The sequence below is a fragment of the Salvelinus sp. IW2-2015 genome, linkage group LG2 (genome assembly GCF_002910315.2).
Source record: "Salvelinus sp. IW2-2015 linkage group LG2, ASM291031v2, whole genome shotgun sequence".
Classification (NCBI taxonomy): Eukaryota; Metazoa; Chordata; class Actinopteri; order Salmoniformes; family Salmonidae; genus Salvelinus; species Salvelinus sp. IW2-2015.
This window is the reverse complement of record NC_036839.1, coordinates 15921323-15947923: the sequence shown is the minus strand read 5'-3', so window position 1 is coordinate 15947923 and position 26601 is coordinate 15921323. Positions and strand designations below refer to the sequence as shown.

Here is a 26601-nt window from a genome sequence, read left to right as displayed (position 1 = left end):
AGTCATATAAGCATGATTTACATTATTCATTATTCATCATTAACGTTGGTTCCTGCACGTGACTGATTGACACCTCACAAGGCTTCTTCTCTAAATGCTGGGACCTTGAAACTGAGATACTCCTTTTGGTTCCCAGAACAGTGTTCTGGGCGTGCTGCCAATTGGTCTGAGGAGGAGGTCACAGTCACCTGCACAAACCAAGATGGAGAGAGAGGAGATGCTGTTTACAATTCAAGGCTTAGCTCATCAGACAATAACATTTTCCCTCACATAACCTTTAGAGCAGATTGAGGTGGTCAGTCATTGCCACCAAAGGTTTTTCTTATTTGGTCCACAGGCATAGCTTAGCAGAAGGGCTCCATAAATAACCTTTGTTAAAGTCCTTTTATGACCTATTAAGTATTACTGACTATGACTGTCCTAAGTGTAGTGCGCATGACTTGATATCTATAGCCAGTGTTATGAATATGAAATACTGTATGTAAAATATACTGTATGTGCTTCCAGTGGTGTAAAGTACTTAGTTAAAAATACTTTAAAGTACTACCTAAGTTTTTTTGTGGCATCTGTACTTTACTATTTATATTTTTGACAACTTTTACTTTCCTACAATCCTAAAGAAAATAATGTACTTTTTACTCAATACATTTTCCCTGACACCCAAAAGTACTTACATTTTGAATGCTTAGCAGGACAGGAAAGTGGTCCAATTCATGCACGTATCAAGAGAACATCCCTGGGCATCCCTACTGCCTCTGATCTGGCGGACTCACTAAACACAAATGCTTCGTTCGTAATTATGTCTGAGTGTTGGAGTGTCCCTCTGGCTATCAATAAATAAATACAAATAAGAAAATTGTGCTGTCTGGTTTGCTTAATTTAAGTAATTATAAATGATTAATACTTTTACTTTTGATACTTAAGTACAGTATATTTTAGCAATTACATTGACTTTTGATACTAAAAATAAATACTTTTAGACTTTTACATAATTAATATTTTACTAGGTGACTTTCACTTTTACTTGAGTCATTTTCTATAGAGGTATCTTTACTTTTACTCAAGTATGACAATTGGGTACTTTTTTCACCACTGTGTTCTGTATTCTTTTGCAGGTTCTGTCATACCATGCAACCTGTTCCAAGACTGAGGTCGACAAATTCAAGGTATTAGGTCTTATTCTTATATGAAAGAGAAAGTGTGTGTGTGTGTGTGTGTGTGTGTGTGTGTGTGTGTGTGTGTGTGTGTGTGGTGTGTGTGTGTGTGTGTGTGTGTGTGTGTGTGTGTAGTCATCGCTAGCATTCACTGGTTGAAGTTGAAGTAACTTTTGAGTGTAATGGAGTTGACTGATGACTTTGACATGAATATATATATATATCATTCACAACAATGGTACGGGAGCTATAATACAGTTATAATACAAAAGAACTACGTGTGTTGTTATTACTTGAATTATTTTACTATAATTGGGCAAATCAACCGACTGGTTGAGATGTTTGTGATGCATTATCTATTAAAGCTTAAGTAAAGCAAACAAACATTCTTCATTTCTGGCTTATACTGATGCTAAATACACATATTTTGCAGAATAATAATAATATTATATATACTGAACAAAAGAACGTGAACTGTGAGGAAAACCCCATTTGTAGTTCACCGCCCAGAGTAATATGTTTTTTTCAATTAAGAGATAACTTTCGGAATGAAGCTTTGTCACGCATTACCTTCCAATGTAAAATGAGAAATCATTAATGGTACTACATGATAGGAATAGATTGATGGCTTCGCTTCACGGACCTCATTTTCCAATTGCTTCCCTGGACTGCAGTGTGGTGCAAGGCAGCGTACTGTATACACAGGTCGGGGCAGTACTCCTTCAAGTCCCACATGAAAACAACTAATTGTGGTATTTGGAATGAATAAGTCAATCAATAGCCAATCACTTTCATTGCATTATTTAGAGAGTAATAGAGCGTGCCTCTGGAACCAATCCGAGAAAAAAAAACATTCTCAGAACTGTGTGATGTGTGATGTGTTAAATGTCTTTCTTGCTCTTTGATATGGGGCTTGTCCCGGTGGCCATTAGCACTGAGAATCAGCCATGCAATGTGACATCTGTCAGATCTCCCCCTCACCACATGCAGGCACAGCACAGTGCTCAGCAGCACCCACCCTGCCTTTATCCGTTTCATAACTGGCCTACATACAGAACCTCAGTAAACACACTCTACCCCAGATTCCGGAGAATTGTAAATGTCACCGGCAAAAAAAAACTTGGCTACAATTCATAACCTAAGGCYTTGAATTAGCCCGACGCACCTGCTGACCTGAAAGACAAACGGTTCCTAGAAAAGGTGGGCTTTCCTGGCTGCTCTGCTCTGCTGTGTTCTCTTGGTGGAAGTGAGGCTGGATGGTACATCACAGGGATTGCGGAAGGAGAACAGCAAAACCTTCATATTCTGAGATGTTACCTTATCCCCCTTAGAAAGAAAAACCAATGGCACATGTAATCCAATAAGACAACAACTTAAATTCTCAGTCTTTCTGAACAATTATGCTTTGATTTTCATTAGAGAGCTCTCTGTGGGTTGAAGTCTTGGGATAATTAAATTGGTTTAGTGGTGTTTCTGTGTTAGTATTATAGGTTAAATATAGAATACTACCACYATTTGTTAATGAGCTCACAGGAAGTTAACAACAATGAATTCCACTGGTGATACTTTCTCATTAATTTTCAACCCTTTCTAAACACGAGCTCTCGGAGTCTTCATTAGCAACTCTCCATGTGTTGAATTTTCAGTGTCTCAAAATGACCTCTCTCTCTCTTCTTTCCATAACCCAGGCTGCTAACATCCCCCTTGTTTGCGATTTTGGCATCGATAAGCTTTCCTTTGATGATTTCTCTCTGGATGTAGACGCCATGATAACCGCAGCCCTCAGGATGTTTATGGAGCTGGGCATGGTGCAGAAGTTCAAGATCGACTACGAGGTGAGAGCGGCTCTGACCCAATGCTCTGACAGAGCCCGCTATTCAATCAAATATGCAGTGTGGTATTTACACAGTAGCTTTTTCCACATGGTAAAATACAATTACTGAATGGTTTTCAACAGGAAAGACCTACTACTCCTACTACTACTACTACTACTACTGCTACTGCTGCCACACACAGGTAACTGACAAAATAAAGGAAACAAATGCACCTTAGAATAGATTCTACAAGTGTCTGGAACTCTACTGGAGGAATGCGACACCATTCTTCCACGAGAAATTCCATAATTTTGTGTTTTGTTGATGGTGGTGGAAAACACTGTCTCGCCGCCCCAGAATCTGTTCAATTGGGTTGAGATCTGGTGACTGAGACGGCCATAGCATATGGTTTACATTGTTTTCATGCTCATCAAACCATTTAGTGACCATTAGTGCCCTGTGGATGGGGGCATTGTCATCCTATGGGGGCATAGCCATGGTAGCCAAAATAATAGCGTGCCCAGCATTTTATACATGACCCTAAGCATGATGGGATGTGTGGAAGCACCTGCTTTCAATACACTTTGTATCCCTCATTTACTCAAGTGTTTCCATTATTTTGGCAGTTACCTGTAGCTTCACAATAGGAAGTGTGTGTTTGTTAACAACAGCAGTGGAAACACTGCTATGGCAGGTTAGATTGAGGCCGCGATTCAATAGGATTGCAGATTTGTACAATGCGCCATTAAAGACATTTCCGATTGAGCCTACATATGCAGCGTAAATGATGTATTTAAAACGTACATTGCAGACAAAGGGCGATCGGATTGAATCCCGGCCTGAGTGTGAGAGCTGATGCACCAGCCTACTGTCTGCTGACGGACCCTGTTCTGTCCATTCCTCTTGTGCCCCTGACTCTCTACAGACTCTGTGCAGATGGCTGCTGACGGTCAGGAAGAACTACCGCATGGTGCTGTACCACAACTGGAGGCACGCCTTCAACGTCTGCCAGTGCATGTTCGCCATACTAACGGTGAATATGGAGAACGCACAGGGAGTCTAGCATTAGCCTATCATTAGCCTAAACGGAGACCGTTCAAATACACCACACCTGCCCCAACACATGTGGACACTGACTAATGTGCACCAACTGCTTCATCTTCTGTCCATTGTTCTCCGCTCCTTCTCAATCTTTTTTATGTAATCAAGCACAGCATTATGCATGTCCCATCTGAATTGATTGTGCCAAGAGAGAGATTAAATAGTTGTGTGTAAGCCGTTTAGAGCCCAGGAGTGCTGTGTTTTAATAAATAACTCAGACCTACAGTACACTACTACTAACTGTTAACCCCATAGCGACCTAACTCCAATTTACACATGTTGTGTGTGTTTTAGTTTATGTTTGTGTGTGTGTGGGTTTATGTTTACTTGTGTGTGTGGCCCCTGGGTGACATCCTGTCCCTGCTGTGTCCCTATAGACGGCAGGCTTCCAAGAGACCCTGACGGAGATTGAGATCCTGGCTCTTATAGTGGGCTGTGTCTGTCACGACCTGGACCACAGAGGAACCAACAACGCCTTCCAGGCCAAGTGGGTGACCCTGTCCGTAGACACACGCACGCTTGCAGGCACACATGCACAAGCACTCTAGTGATGCGTGGGTCAGTTGTTTATTCACCCGCACCCCGCCCGTAATTGCTAATAATCTATCCGCAACCGACAAGCTATATATGATCAAGTGAAAATCTGAGGCCGCACCCAACCCTAACCCGCAAAAATAGAAAATGCTCAGTCAGAGATGCCAGAATTATTTTGCTACGGGGGCTGTAGGATTTCTTTTTTAAAGATTAATTTACATCGCCCTATATTTCTGCTTAGAATTTCTGACATTTGGTAGTCAACTTGTCTATAATTAGATACATCTCTTCTGTCATTACTTGTTGCCCTAGAAGAAGACTACATTTCCAAATGACATCAGTTTGACCTGTTTTAAGGGAATTACAAACTGTGAAAACAGCCCAACATGTTTCTGATACGATTTCAGTTCGGCTTGGATGCATATTTTATGTGGTGGAAATACTATCAGCTTTTATGACGCTGATAAAGATGGCACATTTACAGATGGTCCCTAACCACGTATTCATTATCTCAAGATGCTGAAAGAAATAAATCACATTTCTCCACTCCTGTTCCCTAGTAAAAATGTACATTTGGTGTATAATTTTAATGTAAAAATTGCTTAATTCAGCAGGAGTTTATATTATGTTAGGCTATGTGAGAGGTTGTAGACCATTGTCGGTCGGTGCTGTTGCACACTCTTGCCTGCATCGAGCTGATCTAGGGTGTAATCATTAGTCCAACAGTTGCAAACAAGAGTTTATATTGGACAAAGTCAGGTATGCTTATCCCCGTTTCGTTCCGTTTGCTTCCGTTTAGGAAACGTTTTTCAACAGAATTGGTGGAATGAATACATCCCTGATCACACGCAAACGTTGTATTCCTTCTCTCATCTATGCGCTCTCCTCCTCTCACCTTTTCCCCTCGCTTGTGYACTTCAGTGCACAACGCAGCTGTCTGTGACCAGGCAAAAAAAACTTTACACACAGCCTACATCGTTGTCACCATATTAGCTAAAGTAGCGTCATTGTCAACATAGCTAGTAGAACTAACACGTTAGTAAACCTTCTTCAATCATGCAGTACAGTATACAGCCAGTATGCAGTTGAGCAGTTATACCGGTGGGCTCCAGTGGCAATAAATTACCTTGACGGAAGAGTTCCAGTGTTGGATAGTCATAGCCAGCTAGCTAGCATAGCATCCGTCTGTTAGAGCCGGGTATTTGAGTAAGCTAAACTAGCTAGCTGCATTTGATAGCTCAGTAAGTGAAAGTGAAAAAAAAGAAATCTCTCTCCACATTTTATGCACTGCAGTGCTAGCTAGCTGTAGCTTATGCTTTCAGTACTAGATTAATTCTCTGATCCTTTGATTGGATGGACAACATCTCAGTTCATGCTGCAAGAGCTCTGATAGGTCGAAGACCGTCCCCTGGAAGTTGTCATAATTACAGTGTAAGTCTATGGAAGGGGGTGAGAACCATCAGCCTCATAGGTTTTGTATTGAAGTCAATGTACCCAGAGGAGGACAGAAGCTAGCTGTCCTCCAGCTACACCGTGGTGCTACCCTACAGAGTGCTGTTGAGGCTACTGTAGATCTTCATTACAGAACAGTGTGTTTTAATCAATTATTTGGTGATGTGAATATATTTTGTATAGTTATTATCTAACTTTTTAAGCGTTTCACTATTAAAATGTTTATGAAATTCACTGAGGAGGATGGTCCTCCCTTTCCTCCTCTGAGGAGCCTCCACTGTTATAGACAGTACAGTTCCCTTGACGTGCCATATTTGAAGTCCCAGTTTTGTGACTGTCAAATTTGTACAGGGCCTCACAATCATCACACATAAGATCTTTCTCAAACATTAGGCTACTGTTCTGGCCCTCCCTTTATTTTCATCTCTCCATTTCACAACTTTTCTCAAACTGAATTCATCTCCAACCTTTTTGCCTCAGTGGATCAGCGTTAACTTTTCTACCCAAGTTTCCAAAAGCATTTGGTAATTGTTGTGTATTTGGCTCGCGTACAAGTTAGACCTTAAAGCTTAGGCTTACGCACTAACGCCAGATAAAAATAATGAAAGAAAAAAACTCAATGTAGTCTATCAGTATTAATTGCACAATAATTATACATTCATGGATCTTTTATGCATTGTTTTCTCTCTATGAGTCAACCCACCCATCACTAACACACACACACACTCTGTGCTCTGCTAGCCCACCTGCAACAATCTGTTATAATCCAGCCCAGCTCAACTAGAGTGGAGAAACAAATTGCATAAGATGTACATAGGAGTCTGTTTGAGGGAGAGAGAGCGAGAGAGAGAGGAGAGAGAGTTTAAACGCGGCTGGGGTGGAGAGCACAATTAGAGCCGCAGGAAAAACAACTGTTGAATCTAGTGGATCTGCCCACACACCGCAGTCACCATCAGGAGCCCATGTGTCATTTTGACCCATTGGCCCAGAATGATTCCAGATGGTGAACACTGAAGGTTTTCCCTCCACAGACTCTGATATTAGCTTCACTTGCTGCAATATTGAGCTGTGAGAACATGTTGACAGTGGACTGTGGAGTGATTTAGTGAAGAGACTTAGAGAGGTCTCAATGGAGGATCCTCTCTCTTCCAGTGTTTTTGTTGTGCTTTGCCTGTTTAACTCTTTCTCTCGCTATGTATCCCCCTTTCTCTCTTTGTCTTTCTCTCTTTGACTTTCTCAGGACAGGTTCAGCCTTGTCTCTGTTGTATGGAACATCAGCTACTCTCGAGCATCACCACTTCAACCACGCCGTAATGATCCTGCAGAGTGAGGTGAGCTACATCACTCTGTCACTACTGACAGACTACAAACATCATTTTGTGCAGGATTACAAAAAGCCACGTTCTCAGCGCGAGAAGCGATCAGAATAGACAAACATCKCGCTACTCCCCGCCCCACCTCAAAAAAATCAATGTCATTACAAAAACAATGATTGGTTGAGAGAGAAGTTTTAAGCAAGCGACTGATTTTGTGTGGTCAGACAGACAGGTGGTAATTAGCTGTGTTTTCATGGTGTCTGCTGAAACAAGAGCTAGCCAGCAGGGCTCCAATAGACTCGTTATCACGACGCTGACGACACAGTAAGCTGACAAATGTTTGCTGTGACTAGCATAATGGTTTCTGTTGACACAGGGGCTGAATTACTGCCATGGTCATTAGCATATCATTGAGCAGTGCGTCTAATTGAAGGGGAAAAGAACGAGCGCACGGATTCAGTCCACCAAACAGCAGGAACCATTAATTAAAACGGAACGTCTCGACGAACGAACGCCACTCTCTCCGCTATCAGTCTTTCTCTCTCTCTCTCTCTTTTCCTCTCATTAAGATAGAGTGAAGAAGAAAAAAAACTCTATGTCTCTGACGTTAAGGTATTCAATATTTCATGGGAACCAATGAACTGAGAATCGAGGCTGGTCTTGCAGTGCTGGAGAAAACCTCAGTCTCAGCTCGAGCGTGAACAGAGAGAATCAGGGGTCACCCTGTTCAAGAAGCCCCTCTCTCCTTCCCCATATCTCTCTTCTTGGGCATTCCCCTGGTGAAGGGCACTCTAAGTGGGACTGGGATATATTATATATATATATGATGAAGAGAGATCTGTTGGAATGATATGAAAAGGAGAGAGAGTGAGAAGTGGCACTTACTTCTTAAGAGCTTTCCCTCTGATCCCTGATGGTTCGTCTTCCTGCCTCTGGCAGATTTGCCTTTGACTCCAGACACACACACACACACACACACACGGACACGGACACGGACACGGACACGGACACGGACACGGACACGGACACGGACACGGACACAGACACACACAGTGAGTGTCACGCTCACACCATCCCCTTTATCACCACTACACATAAAGATGTGACACTTGAGGAGTCCCTCTCAAGTCACAGACTGAATGTGCTGACAGCCACAAAGTCATGCTGGAGCTGCTAGTCAGATCATGACACCTTTATTTTGCTCATGTACAGATTGGACTAGATTTCGCCACAAAACACTGTTTAGGTCATTTATTCACCTGTACCGGGTTAAAGAAATCCATAAAAAATATTGTGTTCACGTTGATGAAGTAAACAAATCCTGGTACCAGATCTGTTTGTGCTCTTGCCAACGTATATGCTGTGATTGTTGAGCCAAGAGTGACAGGGAGTTACAGGGAGCATAATAGCACAAACAGACCGGCACTCAGGCTGAATTAGACAGTGATTCATGTTTTGTGAGCCTCTTCTTCTGTGTGTGCAGGGACACAACATCTTCTCCAACCTGTCGTCCAGAGAATACGGTGACCTCATGCAGCTTTTGAAACAGTCCATCCTGGCCACAGACCTCACTCTATACTTTGAGTATGTACTTTATTGTATCCGGCAGATGGGATTTGATATAAACATATTTGATGATATCGTCTCATACAGCAAGCATAAAGCGTAGTGCAGTCAGTTTAGTTGTTTTGTCGATATTATAGCGGGGTTCATCATTTTTTTACATACCAACATGACGTACAGGTAAGAATGCATTGTTTGTATTCTCATGCTCACAGCTCTTGGTTAGATAACAAATATTCTAGTCTGTACTGCCTCCTTGTGGATTGTATATCACTCACACTAGAATGATCAAAATGGCCTAGAATTCATCCTTCCTCTCTTTTAGGAACAGGAACACATTTTTTGAGCTGGTCAACAAAGGCGAATACAACTGGAACGTGAAAGGCCACAGAGACATGTGTAGGTAAGTACATCATTGTGATGTAGAAAACTGGGTGTTTTTCTGAGGGCATTGTGTGTGTTTCAACTGAGATTACGAATGTCTGACTGAACTTTCACAGGTCCATGTTGATGACAGCGTGTGACTTGGGGGCCGTCACCAAACCCTGGGAAATATCACGCAAGGTAAAAAGGACAGGCTATTTCATTCACGCACACCGGAAAAGTTTATATTAGGATATTGTGAATACTCTCAGGCCTGGCATTTCACTGTATTCCTGTAAAAATCCTTGTATTCTCTCATGCTAATAGTTGTTCTGATGTTCTCCTGTTAGGTGGCAGAACTGGTCACCAGTGAGTTTTTTGAGCAGGGGGACAGAGAGAGATCTGAACTGAAGCTCACCCCATCTGTGAGTTCATCATCATATGAGCAAATCTCACTGTTGTTTTTGGGCTATATAAAGCCTATGACATAGGCAGTGGTGAAAGTAAGGCTGTACAGTTCGGTACGGCGTCCCAGCAAAATGAATAGTGGGGGTACACTGTACAGGTAAAACATTTTTTATTTCACCTTTATTTAACCAGGTAGGCCAGTTGAGAACAAGTTCTCATTTACAACTGCGACCTGGCCAAGATAAAGCAAAGCAGTGCGACAAAAACAACAACACAGAGTTACATATGGATGAACAAATGTACAGTCAATAACACAATAGAAAAATCTGTATGCAGTGTGTGCAAATGAAGTAAGGAGGTAAGGCAATAAATAGGCCAATAGTGGCAAAGTAATTACAATTTAGCAATTTACACTGGAGTGATATATGTGCAGATGAGGATGTGTAAGTAGAAATACTGGTGTGCAAAAGAGCAGAAAAACAAAAACAAATATGGGGATGAGGTAGGTAGTTGGTTGGATGYGCTATTTACAGATGGGCTATTTACAGATGGGCTGTGTACAGCTGCAGTGATCGGTAAGCTGCTCTGACAGCTGACACTTAAAGTTAGTGAGGGAGATATAAGTTTCCAACTTCAGGGATTTTTGCAATTCGTTCTAGTCATTGGCAGCAGAGAACTGGAAGGAAAGGCGGCCAAAGTAGGTGTTGGCTTTGGGGATGACCAGTGAAATATACCTGCTGGAGCGTGTGCTACGGGTGGGTGTTGCTATGGTGACCAGTGAGCTGAGATAAGGCGGAGCTTTACCTAGCAAAGACTTATAGATGACCTGGAGCCAGTGGGTTTGAAAACGAATATGTAGCGAGGACTAGCCAACGAGAGCATACAGGTCGCAGTGATGGGTAGTATATGGGACTTTGGTGACGAAATGGATGGCACTGTGATAGACTGCATCCAATTTGCTGAGTAGAGTGTTGGAGGCTATTTTGTAAATGACATCGCCGAAGTCAAGGATTGGTAGGATAGTCAGTTTTACGAGGGTATGTTTGGCAGCATGAGTGAAGGAGGCTTTGTTGCGAAATAGGAAGCCGATTCTAGATTTAACTTTGGATTGGAGATGCTTAATATGAGTCTGGAAGGAGAGTTTACAGTCTAGCCAGACACCTAGGTATTTATAGTTGTTCACATATTCTAAGTCAGAACCGTCCGGAGTAGTGATGCTAGTCGAGCAGTGCAGGCGGCGGGCGGGTGCGGGCAGCGATCGGTTGAAGAGCATGCATTTAGTTTTACTAGCATTTAAGAGCAGTTGGAGGCCACGGAAGAGTGTTGTATGCGTTGAAGCTCGTTTGGAGGTTTGTTAACACATGTCCAAAGCCAAAGGGCCAGATGTATACAGAATGTGTCGTCTGCGTAGAGGTGGATCAAAGAATCACCCCAGCAAAGAGCACATCATGATATATACAGAGAAAAGAGTCCCGCCAGAGAATTGAACCTGTGGCATCCCCATAAGACTGCCAGAGGTCCGGACAATAGGCCCTCAGATTTGACACACTGAACTCATCTCAGAAGTAGTTAGTGAACCAGGCGAGGCAGTCATTAGAGAAGCCAAGGCTGTTGAATTTCCTAAAGAATGCTGTGATTGACAGAGTCGAAAGCCTTGGCAGGTCGATGAAGACGGCTGCACATACTGTCTTTTATTGATGCGGTTGATGATTCGTTAGAACCTTGAGCGTGCTGAGGTGCACCCGTTACCAGCTCGGAAACCAGATTGCCATGGCGGAGAAGGTACGGTGGATTCGGAAATGTCAGTTGATCTGTTTGTTCACTTGCCTTCAAAGGACTTTAGAAGGCAGACAGGATGGATATCACAGTGGGAGAACACAGTATTTGATACACTGCCGATTTGCAGGTTTTCCTACTTACAAGCATGTAGAGGTCTGTAATTTTTATCATAGGTACACTTCAACTGTGAGAGACGGAATCTAAAACAAAAATCCTGAAATCACATTGTATGATTTTTTTTAAGTAAAAATAATTTTTGCATTTTATTGCATGACATAAGTATTTGATCACCTACAACCAGTAAGAATTCCGGCTCTCACAGACCTGTTAGTTTTTCTTTAAGAGAAGCCCCCGTTCTCCACTCATTACCTGTATTAACTGCACTTGTTTGAACTCGTTACCTGTATAAAAGACACCTGTCCACACATTCAATCAAACAGACTCCAACCTCTCCACAATAGCCAAGACCAGAGAGCTGTGTAAGACATCAGGGATACAATTGTAGACCTGCCACAAGGCTGGGATGGGCTACAGACAATAGGCAAGCAGCCTGGTGAGAAGGCAACAACGTGTGGCGCAATTATAGAAAATGAAGAAGTTCAAGATGACGGTCAATCACCCTCGGTCTGGTGGCTCCATGCAAGATCTCACCTTCGTGGGGCATCAATGATCATGAGGAAGGGAGGGATCAGCCAAACTACACGGCAGGACCTGGTCAATGGACCTGAAGAAGCTGGGACCACAGTCTTCAAAAGAAAACCATTAGTAACACACTACGCCGTCATGATTAAATCCTGCAGCGCACGCAAGGTCCCCTGCTCAAGCCAGCGCATGTCCAGGCCCGTCGAAGTTTGCCAATGCACCATCTGGATGATCCAGAGGAGGAATGGAAGGTCATGTGATCTGATGAGACAAAAATAGAGCTTTTTGGTCTAAACTCCACTCGCCGTGTTTGGAGGAAAAAGAAGGATGAGTACAAACCCCAAGAACACCATCCCAACCGTGAAGCATGGAGGTGGAAACATCATTCTTTGGATACTTTCTGCAAAGGGACAGGACGACTGCACCGTATTGAGGGGCGGGATGGGGCAATGTATCGACGAGATCTTGGCCAACAACCTCCTTCCCTCAGTAAAGCATTGTAGATGGGTCGTGGCTGGGGTCTGTTCCAGCATGACAACGACCCGAAACACACACACCAGGCAACTAAGGAGTGGCTCGTAAGAAGCATCTCAAGGTCCTGGAGTGCCTAGCCAGTCTCCAGACCTGAACCCAATAGAAAATCTTTGGAGGGAGCTGAAAGTCCGTATTGCCCAGCGACAGCCCCGAAACTAAGATCTGGAGAAGGTCTGTATGAGGAGAGTGGCCAAAATCCCTGCTGCAGTGTGTGCAAACCTGGTCAAGAACTACAGGAAACGTTATGATCTCTGTAATTGCAAACAAAGGTTTCTGTACCAAAATATTAGTTCTGCTTTTCTGATGTTACAAATACTTATGTCATGCAATTAAAATGCAAATTAATTACTTAAAAATCATACAATGTGATTTTCAGGATTTTTGTTTTGATTCCGTCTCTCACAGTTGAAGTGTACCTATGATAAAAATTACAGACTCTACATGCTTTGTAAGTAGGAAAACCTGCAAATCGCAGTGTATCAAATACCTGTTCTCCCCACTGTAGGTCGTAACCATTTTGGTCTACTAGAGTGTCTCCCCCTTTGAAGAGGGGATGACCACACGGGCCACTTTCCAATCTTTAGGAATCTCAGACGATACGAAAGAGAGGTTGAACAGACTAGTAATAGGGTTGCGACAAATGGCGCATAATTTTAGAAGAGAGGGTCCAGATTGTCTAGCCCAGCTGATTTGTAGGGATCCAGATTTTGCAGCTCTTTCAGAACATCAGCTGTCTGGATTTGGGTGAAGGAGAAGCGGAGGGGGGCTTGGGCTATCACAATAATTAAAAAAATATATAAAGAAAACTGTAGGCTTTTACACCATTATTTATCTTTACTGCATGTCAGAGGCATGAAAAATGAACGCATGGCCTTGAAAACCGGTGGTATAGCCTTATGCTCCAAAATGCGATGTGGTTTGACAAGAAGCTTGTCTTTACCGGTTCTGCACCGGTAAAGAAATTCTATCTACTCTCACCCCTGGCCATAGGATTTATAGTCCAGACATGGTTCACTTGTTACATAGAGCTTGCATCACACTGTGTGAGAGAGGAGAGTTGTCAGCTCGCACAAAGTGTCCCTCTACAGTAGGGTTCCCTAACTGGCGGCCCACCAAGTTTTCGGAGCAAAATTGTTTAATTGTTGGACATAAAAGACTGTCAAAAAACACCAGCAAATCAGCTCCAAGTGATTTGAATACTGTTCCAAAGTATTCCCACGCATAATAGAGAGATATACTGTATGTGATCGTATACAAATGTAAGCAACGTTTGAAATGATTATGTTTTAATCAAATATTATATCTGTTTGGGCTTCTTATGGTCTAAAATTATTTGTAATTATATTCCGTCCCTCTGACCATCCGCTCAAGAAAAATAATGTAGTTGATGATCCCTGCGCTACAGTACCTTAAGCAGTATTTGGACTAGGTTTTTAATCAGGTGGCTCTGTATGTACTAGAATAATGCTCTTGCACAAGCCTGTTACCAAACACTTACAACATCAATTTAACCTCTGCCCCTGTCTATAGTTTACAGAAAGAAGTGACAACGACACCTTCCTCTAATCCCATTGGCTGCCGTGTCCTAACCTGTATACAACAGGGGCCATAAAATGTATCATAACTCTTCTATGAATAATTTTTTTTAAATCCTGCAAGATAATCCTAGATAAATATAGATTCAGTGTCTTACTTTGGTCAGCCTTGACATCAGGTAACTCATCGTTCTACACTGAGTGTACAAAACATTAGGACCACCTTCCCAATATTGAGTTGCATCCCTTTTTGCCCTCAGAACAGCCTCAATGTTGACTCCAATGCTTTCCACAGTTGTATCAAGTTTGATGGATGTCCTTTGGGTGGTGGACCATTCTTGATACACACAGGAAACTGTTGACAGTGAAAAACCCAGCAGCGTTGCAGTTCTTGACACACTCAGAACCGTTGCGCCTGGCACCTACTACCATACCCTGTTCAAAGGCACTTAAATATTTTGTCTGGCCCATTCACCCTCTGAATGGCACACATACACAATCCATGTCTCAATTGTCTCAAGGCTTAAAAACCCTTCATCTACACTGATTGAAGTGGATTTAACAGGTGACATCAATAACGGATCATAGATTTCACCTGGATTCACCTGGTCAGTCTATGTCATGGAAAGAGCAGGTGTTCTTAATGTTTTGTACACTCAGTGAATATTCTACATGTATAAGTACTGTATTCAAAGCCAATGCACTAAAATGGAAGAATRGCTGGTGTTTTATTTTGGAGCTTTGAAGTCCAAACAGTGCTGCAGGTTCTTAGGGAGGAGAGCAGAGTAGCGTCCGTCTGTAATTACTGCCGGTTGACTAATCACGCCCGGCCACATTGGTTCCCCTCTGAAGTAGCTAGCTAATGCACTAGCCTCAGGTTGCTTTGCAGCCTGTGTCAAACCCTTTAGCGCTGAGCGTGGGTGTTGTGAATTAAATATTCAACTCGATATTCAAGCGTAGCCCAGTAACTATCTGTGAAGCGCAGCCTCTCTCTCTCTCTGGAGCCTCAGAAGTTCATGCAGCAAGAGAGGAGACTGAGGCAGAATGGGAAATAGGAACTGGAATGAACTTGTTTGGCATAATGGTAAAGGGTGCATTTTATACATTCATTTCTACAACAGTTCTATTGCAGTACTGAAGTGTACATTCTTGTTCTAGGACTAGGAGCCATTCCCCCTTTTTCTCATACTCTTATTTCCCCACGTGTGAGCCTGTCTTTGTGTAGCCCAAGTTGTACTCTTAAGGAGCCTAGCGTTACWCCTTAAGAGGACCTTATGGGCTCTATTTGAACAAACCGAGCGCAACGTTCAATCTAATCGCTGGCGGTAGCGTTATAGGTTCGGGGTGTCTCATAAATATTTTTGCTGTTTTCACAACCACAATTATTGTCGCAGTTACTGGCGTTGGCGCGAAAGGGCTGGGTTTTGATGAATGAAGAAGTTGTGGGTGTGTCGAGGCTTGGCCCCTCACTGGCCAATCAGGATGTGCTCCATGGCTAAATAAGTTGTTGCTTCAAGTTGTGTATATTTACAGTCTTTTATGTATTGCCTTGGAATCAACTCCAATTCCAATGTTAGTCCGTTATAGTTTGTTAAACAGCTTACAGAAACAAAATAACAAAATGTAGACCTATCCCATCTATTCTAAATATGTTAACTTGAACCTGTTTGGAGTCCACATTGTTCTAAGAAATTGCATAGCTTCAATGTAGAAATATACTGATATAGAGGCTAGGCCTCTATGGACATGCCAAAGGTTTTCAATAAATAAGATTAAATTCATTATTGATAAGGCCTAAAAAGAGATTTGAATCAAATTCTTAACAAAACAACTTGTTTTAAATAGGCTATATCTAAGTACACTTACAGGCTCCATAATTGCTTCCCATGCCCATATAATATTAAAACAACACAGACTGTGGAGGGTTTTACACACATCTAAACTTTTCATAATAGCTGGACAAAGATCCAATATAAAGAGAAAGGGAGAATGTCCCCTAACCGTTATACTGCTCCCAAATATAATGTTTTATAGACATACTGGAACCATCTTACAGATCGCATTCACACTTCTCCAGAAGTTGCGTGCCATGGACGTTCTCACCATAAAACCAGGACAGTGAATCTTTGTAATAAATTTGGTTTTAATACAATTCTACGAAAAACAAGCAATCCGTTTTTTTTTCTTCAACAACAATAAATACATTCTAAAATCGCTAGCATAAAAAAAGGCACAACGAATTGCTGTTGAACCAGCCTTCGCTGTAGTAGGCCTAGGGTAAGGGTATCCTACGGAGGGCTTGGGTTTAAAAAATAGGAAATGGAAAACAAACTATTGTTACAGGAAAATAACTTCTAAATAGGAGGGTCACTGGTATTCACAGAGGGTTTCAACTCTCGTTTCATGATGGGCATGGACACATGTAGCCTACATCATGGAGGGGGTTTTACACACGTCCAAAGCATGGCTAAAATAATGTAGGTCTGCCTGCAATACATAGATAAAAAGGGAATGTCAGCTCCTCTCAAACTTAATATTTTAATAAAACTTTGGTGATTAAGATTTATTTCCAAGCGGTCTCACGAGCTAAACACTATATCAACGGTCTAGACTAGTCTACGTACTTGATTAAATTGGGCAGGACAAAAAGAAAACAGCCTTAATTTTTTAAAATMATTTAACCTTAATTTAAACTAGTCAAGTCAGTTAAGAACAAATTCTTATTTACAATGACGGCCTACCCCGGCCAAACCCGGACGACGCTGGGCCTATTGTGCACCGCCCACTGGGACTACCAATCACGATCGGATGTGATACAGCCTGGATTCGAACCACAGGGGTCCGAGCTGTGTGCTAGTATTTAAGTGCATAAGCCTAAACTTTAGGGTTTAATTGTACACATACCAAATAGCCTACACAGCCAATCACCAAATAATGCTTTTGGGAACGGGCAGAAAGCCAAATAATGCTTTTGGGAACGGACAGAAAAAGTGAATACTGCAGTGACACCTCTTGCACTGAGATGCAGTGTCTTAGACCACTGTGCCACTCGGGAGCCCCCCAGCATACCCTCCCCCTCTCATTAAGAGGAGGGGAGGGTATGCTTGGTTTTTAATAAAATATACAGTATACAGGCACTAAAAGCACATATTGTCCCATGTGCATATGGGCTGTTTGTCACGGCTGGATAAGCTGCATTTCCGCTGTCAAAATTCATGCCATAACCAACTGTGTTACCGCTAAAACCAGCTTTTGGATGGTCTTAAACATCCCGACCAGCGCTGCCTGAAATTAGCACTTTGGATCATGTTTTTAAGGACACACCTTAAATATATCCACCCCTCCCATCTGAGTTAGATGATGTTAGACAGATAAATTGCCGAACCTGGCGTTAGGGCTGGAAAATGCCAGTGCGACAGTTTTTACATGACGAAATTGCTAACTAACGTGCGTTTGACACTAGCGCTGCCTTAACACCAGAAATAGAGCCATATATGTTACTCTCAAAGGTAGACTGGCTCTGGCAGCCTAAACAGACAAAAACTAKGTCGAAACGTGAATCGATTCTCAATTGCAATACGGTTCTAGAAACATAAAGCCCTTTACTTTTATATCACATTAAAATAAATTCACAAATGCAAAATATACATTTACTGGCGCATGCTAGATAGCTAGTTAGCACAGGTGGTCCCTCGATCTTCTATCTCTCTTCCGGAAACACTTGCTGTAACATGAAGATATGACAGTTTGGAAACACTAACCCTATAAAGGTGTATCAATTTAACCTTTTCTTTTTTGGAAATGATTTCTTGCTGATATGAAAGATAAAGTCCTTGTGCTTCCAAAAGCGTACCGCAAGCGGTGTGTGTTAATGTTCAGACCGAGTATCTGGGCTCTTATGTGTAATGTAATGGAACTGAGAATCATGATCCAGGGCTAGTGTGTGTGTAGGAAGGAAGTGGAACAGACAGTACAGGAATCATGAGGTTTAAGCGTGTGTTTGTGTTCCAGGCCATTTTTGATCGAAACCGGAAGGACGAGTTGCCGGGGCTGCAGCTGGAGTGGATCGATGGGATCTGTGCTCCGCTTTATGAGGTAATCCTCCGCAATGCCTCCACAGCCTCCCCAAACCCTAAGGGACTCAATCTACTGCTCTCACTACCACCAAGCACCACTAGCCGAATAGCCCCCTCTACAGAGGAGGCCGTCCTTCGCCTGCCATTGTCCCTAATGACGCCAGCAGTGGAAATGTCACTGCAGTAAACATTCTTTCCTTTTAGAGACATTTCTTAGAAAAATAAGGTATTTTTTAATCTCTGAAATAACTCCAAGGACGTGTACTATCTATTTGAGAATACTGCACTAGAATGAGACCTCGTTTCCGGATCTTGAGAATGCCAAGCAAACAAATGAATGAGGGAAGCATTGACGTTAGTGATGATGATCCAGTATATTACATGCTTAACTCCCTTTAATGCAGATATAGTGTGCCTCAACTGCACAGCACTGAAAGAGGGAATGAATAGGGAGAGTCAGCTCTGTGCTCTCATTGTGTGCATGCGTGCGTGGGTGGGTGGGTGCGGATGAGCCAGGTCATGACGTCTGCGGCAGTGAGGGTGTGTGGGAGACCGAGGAAGACTGGATGACTGACTTCCAGGGAAGATCAAGGCCACTGATAAAGACAAAGAGAGTTAGAGGCCGAGAGCACAGAGCAAACAAGTGAGAAATACAGGGAATGCCATACAGTATGCAGATAGTTGCAGACATGATTTTTGCCAGATCAACGCTGCCAGATTAAAAAACGGTAAATATGTTTTCACATACACATATATTTTGATTGACAAACGTAGGCCTGCTATATTGTAATATTAGGACAAATGTGCTTTCAAACGTTGGATTAATTCAGGAGCAACTTGTATTAAAAGTGATGGTAGACTGCCATTTTTTCCCCTATAGCTTTGAAAACTCTACATTATTAGAACAAAGGGATTTGCTTTCTGTGTGTCTTTAGATGCAGACTCACACAGTGGCCTGCAAATGCTCATGTTTAGAGAATGCAGATATACAGCTCACGACCATACCGCCACCAATTAGAGGAGAGAGAGAGAGGGGAGCAGGAGGAAGTTCAGAGGCGCCAGGGGTTTGTGTCTGTGGGAGGAAGAGCATCTCACTGATCTCCTTCTCCTCGTGCTACTGTGTGGAATATTAATCCTGCGTTATGTAACCTCCCATCTTCAAAGCCTACCAGATAACCATGGCTCTCCGTCTTTATCCCCACTCGTTCCGTCTACTGCACTGGAATACTGATGCTGGAACAAGGTTTTTAGAATGAAGGAGGAAAGAGAAGAGAGACATTGGCAGGATCCTAGTTGGAATCCTCCTCTATTCTCCAGCTGTACTAGTCAAACTCAGAGAGATTAAGTTGATCACAGAGTGGGTTTGTCCATCCAAGGAACGTGGCGCTATTACAGCACCACACACAGGGTGCAATGGCAACTCCCTAACAGGAGTCAGTCTTTACTGAACCCTCACCATCTGTGGATGTGGAGACTGAGTGCTCTAACAACAACCTGCCATGGCGACTAGCAGGGAGCTGGTCCTGTGTAGTGTACGGCTGAGTCCCAAATGGCACCCTATTCCATATGACTTTGGCCAAAAAGTAGTGCACTGTATAGGGAATAAGGTACCATTTGGGACGTACCCTAGTGGTCTGGTAATGGTAAAACTGTATGAATCAATGTGCTTGGAGCTCTCCAAAGTTCGCAGTGGAAACACCATTTGGAACATTTAATGTTCACTATGGAATGTTGTGGACATACGGTCACTAGGTTCTAGTTAGAAGTGCAAACTAAAAGCCCTCTCTGGAAATGATTATGCATAGCATATGAATGAGAGGCCATGTGGAATCTTTTGATCATGTAAATGTAGTCTTGACTTCTGAACTGCACCCAATTAGAAAGCATAACTTCAGTGTACCACCGCAATTGTTGCAATTGTTGTGTGAGTTTGTGAGTACACCCTCTGAATACACATGCTTTTCAAATCCCCCTAGCTGTTGTAACAGGTTTGACAGTTTCAGGTTTGACAGTTTCAGGCAGTACCGTAGATCATTTTCTGGCATGAGATTGTACTGATTTGACTCATAAAACATGTATGGAGATGCTCCATGGGCCAGCCATAACTGCACACTGGCGGGGATGATGAGATACTGAGCACATACTCATAGACAATTCTTGTAGCGTTTTATAACATTGTGAGTTATTCCACTCATATATATTTATACTGTATATTGTGTCCTAAGTTGCTATGTGTCTTGCATGCCCCAGCCCATCACCACATATAAAGTTCCCTATCCAGATATAAAAGTTATGTGAATTGAATTGATAGCATGAATTAAATGATCCCCTGTTGTCGTGGCAATGTGTACYGTATCTCTTCCTAAATGGCGGCTTTGTGTTTTGTGTCTGTTGTGGAAAGTGTTTGTGTTTTCATATGAAACATGGGTTAATTAGTGTGCAATGGAAAGCCAAGTGATTTAGATTATATTTAAAGGAGCCTAAATGCAGTGTGAAGAAAAGAGAACCCCCCCACGTCTCTGAGGTAATTCATTCAAGGCTGTATGAAAGGCAATGTGTCACACTGACTGAATTGTCGTTTATAATTCCACAGCAAGAATGACACTAGTAACTAATTACAGTCCAGTAAGTCATTTTTTCTTCATATTAACCCAGTGTGCACCGTCCAACGCTGACATCCATGGACGTTGAAAAGATGTTGAAATTTGGTCCGTCCACAGATGTCCGGTCTAGACCGGACTTGATTCAGCCTAAACATAGACGTCTATGATTGGTTGAGATTTGTTCCCGGACCGTTCTTGATTTGGCCCCAAAAAAGACGTCTGTGATTGGTTCAGATCAAATCAAATCAAATGTTATTAGTCACATGCGGTGAAATGCTAACTTACGAGCCCCTAACCAACAATGCGGTTAAAAAATGTATATAGAAAATAAGAATAAGAAATAAAAGTAACAAGTAATGAAAGAGATATGGTTCAAGTTTTGACAGCACAGTACAGTAGAGCATGTATTCCCAAACTGGGGTATGCGTAATACCGTCGGGGGTACGCCAAATAAAAATTCTTCACATTTTCAAACTACATTTATATTTTCCAACAGGGCTATACATTTGGGTGAGGTTTTTTCCCCGCCTGAGTAGCCTCGTTTCACTGCCCCCCCAAAAATTCACCCATCTAGTGTTRAGCGAAATAACAACACAATGTCAAATACAGGTAGCCTAGTCAAATAATTAACATCCAATCACATTAACCGTTACTCTATCGCGGGAAACCTTCACTCTTGTGCAGACATTTAGAAACAAAACATGACAATTTGAAAAATAAGCCACAAAAGTTTTTTGAGCGAGAAGAAAGACGACTTTCGAGTAGTAACAGATACCATTAATAAGAAGGGGCTCGAAGCGTCTTATATGGTGAGCTACCGAGAGGCTAGGACAGYCAAGCCCCATACTATTGTGGAGGACTTCATTCTTCCTGCTGCCGTGGATATGGCTGGGACAATGACGGGGGAAAAGGCCAACAAAAACTTCCTCAAACAACACTGCTTCACAACGCATCAGTGACATCAGTGACATCAGTGACATTAGTGACACGCCAGGAGATGTTGTGAAACAATTACTGCTTCGCATACAAGCCAGTGAATTCTATCCGTTACAGCTGGAAGAGTCAACAGACATGGCGGGCCTGGCACAGCTCCTGGTATATGTCCGTTACGTTTATGGGGGGTCAATTAAGGAAGACATCCTCTTCTGCAAACCACTGGAAACCAGGACAACAGGAGAGGATATTTTTAAAGTACTGGACAGCTTTGTGACATCAAACGGACTTTGGTGGTCAAGATGTGTTGGTATCTGTACTGATGGCGCAAAAGCCATGACAGTGTACCACTTGGGTACACTGCAGCATCCCCCGAGAGGCGCTTTCTGCCAAGGGAATGCCTGACAGCTTGAAAAACGTTTTGGACACTACAGTGAAAATGGTTAACTTTGTTAAAGCAAGGCCCCTGAACTCCCATGTATTTTCTGCACTATGCAATGATATTGGCAGCGACCATGCAACGCTTTTACAACACACAGAAGTGCGCTGGTTATCAAGGGGTAAAGTATTGACACTTTTTTTTTTATTGAGAGACGAGCTTAAAGTTTTCTTTACTGACCATTTTCACTTGTCTGACCGCTTGCATGATGAAGAGTTTTTCACACGACTGGCCTATCTGGGTGATGTTTTTTCTCGCCTGAATGATCTGAATCTAGGATTACAGTGACTCTCCGCAACTATATTCAATGTGCGGGACAAAATTGAGGCTATGATTAAGAGGTTGGAGTTCTTTTCTGTGTGCATTAACAAGGACAACACACAGGTCTTTCCATCATTGTATGATTTTTAATGTGCAAATGAACTCAAACTTACGGACAATGTCAAATGTGATATAGCGAAGCGCCTGAGTGAGCTGGGTGTGCAATTACACAGGTACTTTCCTCAAACAAATGACACAAACAACTGGATTTGTTATCCCTTTCATGCCCTGCCTCCAGTCCACTTACCGATATCTGAACAAGAGAGCCTCATCGAAATTGCAACAAGCGGTTCTGTGAAAATTGAATTTAATCAGAAGCCACTGCCAGATTTCTGGATAGGGCTGTGCTCAGWGTTTCTTGCCTTGGCAAATCGCGCTGTTAAGACACTGATGCCCTTTGCAACAATGTACCTATGTGAGAGTGGATTCTCGGCCCTCACTAACATGAAAACTAAATACAGGCACAGACTGTATTAAAATGATTTAAGACTGAGACTCTCTCCAATACAACTCAACATTGCAGAATTATGTGCATCCTTTCAAGCACACTCTTCTCATTAACCTGTGGTTATTCACAATTGTCAATTAACAAATAAGGTTTTAAATGTAKGATGGTTAAATAGAGCAAAATTATTYATTATTATTATATTATTATTTGTGCCCTGGTCCTATAAGAGCTCTTTGTCACTTCCCACGAGACGGGTAGTGAAAAAAACAGACATTTATTAAACATAAGAATGAGTGTGTTGTATAGTGTGTGTGTGGCAGGCTTACAATGATGGCAAGAAAACAACATTTGAGAGTGCGCTGACCCTGGTGCAAGAGGGGGTTGAATGTTTGAAGGGATACGGGACTATAAAAAGTTTGGGAACCACTGCAGTAGAGGACAGTACAGTTACGTTTAGTAACAAGTAGAGTTCAGTAGAGTACAGTGTAATGTTCTGTATGTTACTGTACTGTACCCTACTGTACTCTACTGCACTAAACTGTACTGCATGGCAATGTGCTCTACTGTAGCCTACTGTACATATCGGGGTGGCAGGTAGCTTAGCAGTCAGATGCATATTTTTTGTATGATGAATAATGTACTGAGTGAAAGATGGTCTTCATTTATCTCACTTTATAACACCCTGTCTCTCTCTCTCTCTTCTCCCTCTCTCTCTCTTCTCCCTCTCTCCAGACATTGGTGAAAATAAACCCTAAGCTCCAGCCAATGGTTGACTTGATCCAGGCTAACAGGGCCAAGTGGGAGGAGCTAAACAAAGAGCGACAACGCAGCCAGAGTGAGTCCAAACCCACAAGCCATTGCAGCAGTGACACCACAGAAACAAGAACTTGTTTTTTGGGCGACACACCTTGCTGTGCAGGTGACCCTCCCAAACCAGCAAGCTAGCTCCTGCTGACCTCTCCAGGCAATATTTCCTCCGCCTCTTAGCTTCTTTACTCTTTAATGCAGCCTGCAGAATAGGCAGTGCAGTGCAGTGCAGTGCAGTGCAGAGATTCTTGGGCTCTGCTTGCTTTTTGCCACTAGAGATGGGCTTTAGACTGTCGCCACGGTCAAGGTGTTTCCTGCTCCTTCCACAGCTACTTCCTGTGTGGGAAACAGAGAGAGCTGTGTCTGACATGTTAGTCAGAGCAGCGCAGCTAGTTATTCCTCTGACCATTGCAAGTGTGAGGAAACTTCAGACCTCTGTGTCAGAATGGCAACCAGTGATAAGGCAGGTTTAGGAGAAATCTGCAACCTCACTACAAGGTGCATGGAGTGTAAGTAGAGAGGACCTAACTGTTGTTTTTCTGTACCGTCATTATGTCATCCCTTACGTTGCTTTCGATATCTGTTGCTAGAATATTGTTCTTGGGGAGGGTGGTTATTTATTTATTTTTGTACATATGACATTTGAAGAGATGGTACATGCAAGTGCAGTTGTTGATTTAGATGCTTGGCTGATTTGGAGTCCTGGAGTTAGCTAGTGTTGAGGGTCAAGGTGTTGGGAACCAGCAGGTCCTGTGGCTATGCTTGCAATGCAAATCGTTCGCTCCACTCCGCTCCTTGTGCCTTGTTTGAAACTCCTTATGAAAAATGCATGGCGTCTTCACACACTGAGATTCTTCTATAGTTTGAGAGATTTTATTTGACCATTCTGAGTTTTGTCTTGATCTCAGTTAGAGAGTATATATAATACATATATATAATATATGTAACGTTACATTAGAAGTATTACTGACCCAGAAGAGTTGTTTTATAAGCCACATGATTGGAAAAGGGATCAATCACACACATAGACAATGTGCCTTTGCAAAATTGTTCTGATCATTTCACATTTTATGAATAATTTGCCAATTTACAATTAGGCTCCCATCCCATTGGTTTACTAATTTCAACGATGTGCTTGTTTTTAGTCTATGGCCTTTAGATGCAGGTTGATTCAACAGAGAATGGCTATATATTCTGCTGAAGCTATTTCAGCTGAGGGAAAGGTGCATCAGGAATGTCACACAAATAGTGTAATGGCAGCTCATTCCTTACTAGTGTACCTCAGAATACCATGTCAGTACATAACAGAACTAGGTATTCACACAAAAATCTAAACGTACAATTGTCCTAAACTATGAACACTTTTGGATCCCTTTAGAACAGAACGTGTCCATGCTGTAGCTGCATTAGGTTCCATGTTGAAGTTTTATTTGGGGTATGAATTGTTGTAGCTTTGTTAATTGGAGTTTTAAAATGTAGCTGTGCGCATTGTGTGGCATGGATCTTTGTGCTACTGTATTTGGGTTGAAACAAATTGACAATGGGAAATTGAATTGCATGAGGTGTGACTACAGTATTGAAATCAAACAACTGCTATAGATGTAGCAAACAAAAACYTGAGCCAACAAATACCTCGTATTTTGAACTTTATTATTAATATGCATATGACTATTTAATTTAATTGCATGGATTATACAATTGCATCATGTTTGGTGAAGTATTAACATTGCTGTAATATTTTTATTACATTTGGTTTCAAATGTGGCCAATTTTTACTTGGTACTGTCTTCTTTAGCATTTGGAAACAGCTTATTGTATTTATTCATATTTTCCCTCTGTTACTACCAATGGTTTATATATACACTAGAAGACTGACAGGGGGCGCTGTTTTGAAGCCACATCACCTCCATCTTGGCACTCCCCCACTGTTGTAAAAAATATTTTGGATTGTATGGAAATGCATTTATTAATGTTTACCTTTGATTTAGCCAAGTTTATTCTATTACAGACACCTTAATGCATACTTTTAAAGTATATTATGTCAGCTAAACGTACACATTTTAAATAAAACATATAACAACATTTTCCTTAAAGTATCATTTCTAAGGACAAAACAAATATTCAAATACATGTAATTTTGTCCTTGAAACATTTTAATTGAAATACTGTAGAATTCCATTCATTCCTACGGAGGACTGCTCCCACTGGGGAGTGCCAATATGGCCGACCTGCGGCTTCAAGCCTCTCATTTGCCAATACATAGCATTGCAATTCAGGGTTTATATACATCATTGGTTACTACTCTTTTCTCATTAAGCGAGGTGAACTTGATGGACCTATACAGGCATGTTACTGGAAAATGTGCAATGTTTTTGTTAAGTTGAAATAAAAATGTGCTGCTAGTTGTCTGTGCCTTCATTATTTTGTAAGGCTGTGTAAGGGATTCTATTCTCTAATGAAGAGTACACATGCACAATTTTTTCCTGTTACCATACTGACCCCATGTGGACAAATGGGTATATAGGAATGAAGAGGATGGATGCAATCTGAACAGTCGCATTGGAGAATTCCAGCACTATCTCATTATAGTGTCTGATTACCTGCTGAGCAGTGATTCAAATCAGGACTAAGTTTGAAATGTGTCCYCACAAGACCTACTGTAGAAATAACTGAGAAATATTCATACCTGGTGGCATACATTCCAAAGTGTGTATTAGTAACACCTTCCTAATATTGAGTTGCACCCCGTTTGCCCTCAGGACAGCCTCAATTCATCTGG

At 42.1% G+C, this 26601-nt stretch overlaps 1 protein-coding gene across 1 annotated transcript in view; it reads left to right on the top strand.

Moving 5' to 3' along the window:
• LOC111975523 (dual 3',5'-cyclic-AMP and -GMP phosphodiesterase 11A) overlaps positions 1–26224 on the top strand; it is a 57764-nt gene extending 31540 nt beyond the window's left edge. The window contains exons 10-20 of the mRNA XM_024003835.2: positions 1116–1166; positions 2843–2989; positions 3894–4001; positions 4447–4556; positions 7296–7386; positions 8855–8955; positions 9260–9337; positions 9435–9498; positions 9648–9722; positions 18207–18290; positions 23748–26224. Of these exons, the coding sequence (XP_023859603.1) occupies positions 1116–1166; positions 2843–2989; positions 3894–4001; positions 4447–4556; positions 7296–7386; positions 8855–8955; positions 9260–9337; positions 9435–9498; positions 9648–9722; positions 18207–18290; positions 23748–23960 (1122 nt within the window). The 3' untranslated portion in view covers positions 23961–26224. The remainder of the gene's footprint in view (positions 1–1115; positions 1167–2842; positions 2990–3893; positions 4002–4446; positions 4557–7295; positions 7387–8854; positions 8956–9259; positions 9338–9434; positions 9499–9647; positions 9723–18206; positions 18291–23747) is intronic.
• The last annotated feature ends 377 nt before the right edge of the window (positions 26225–26601 follow it).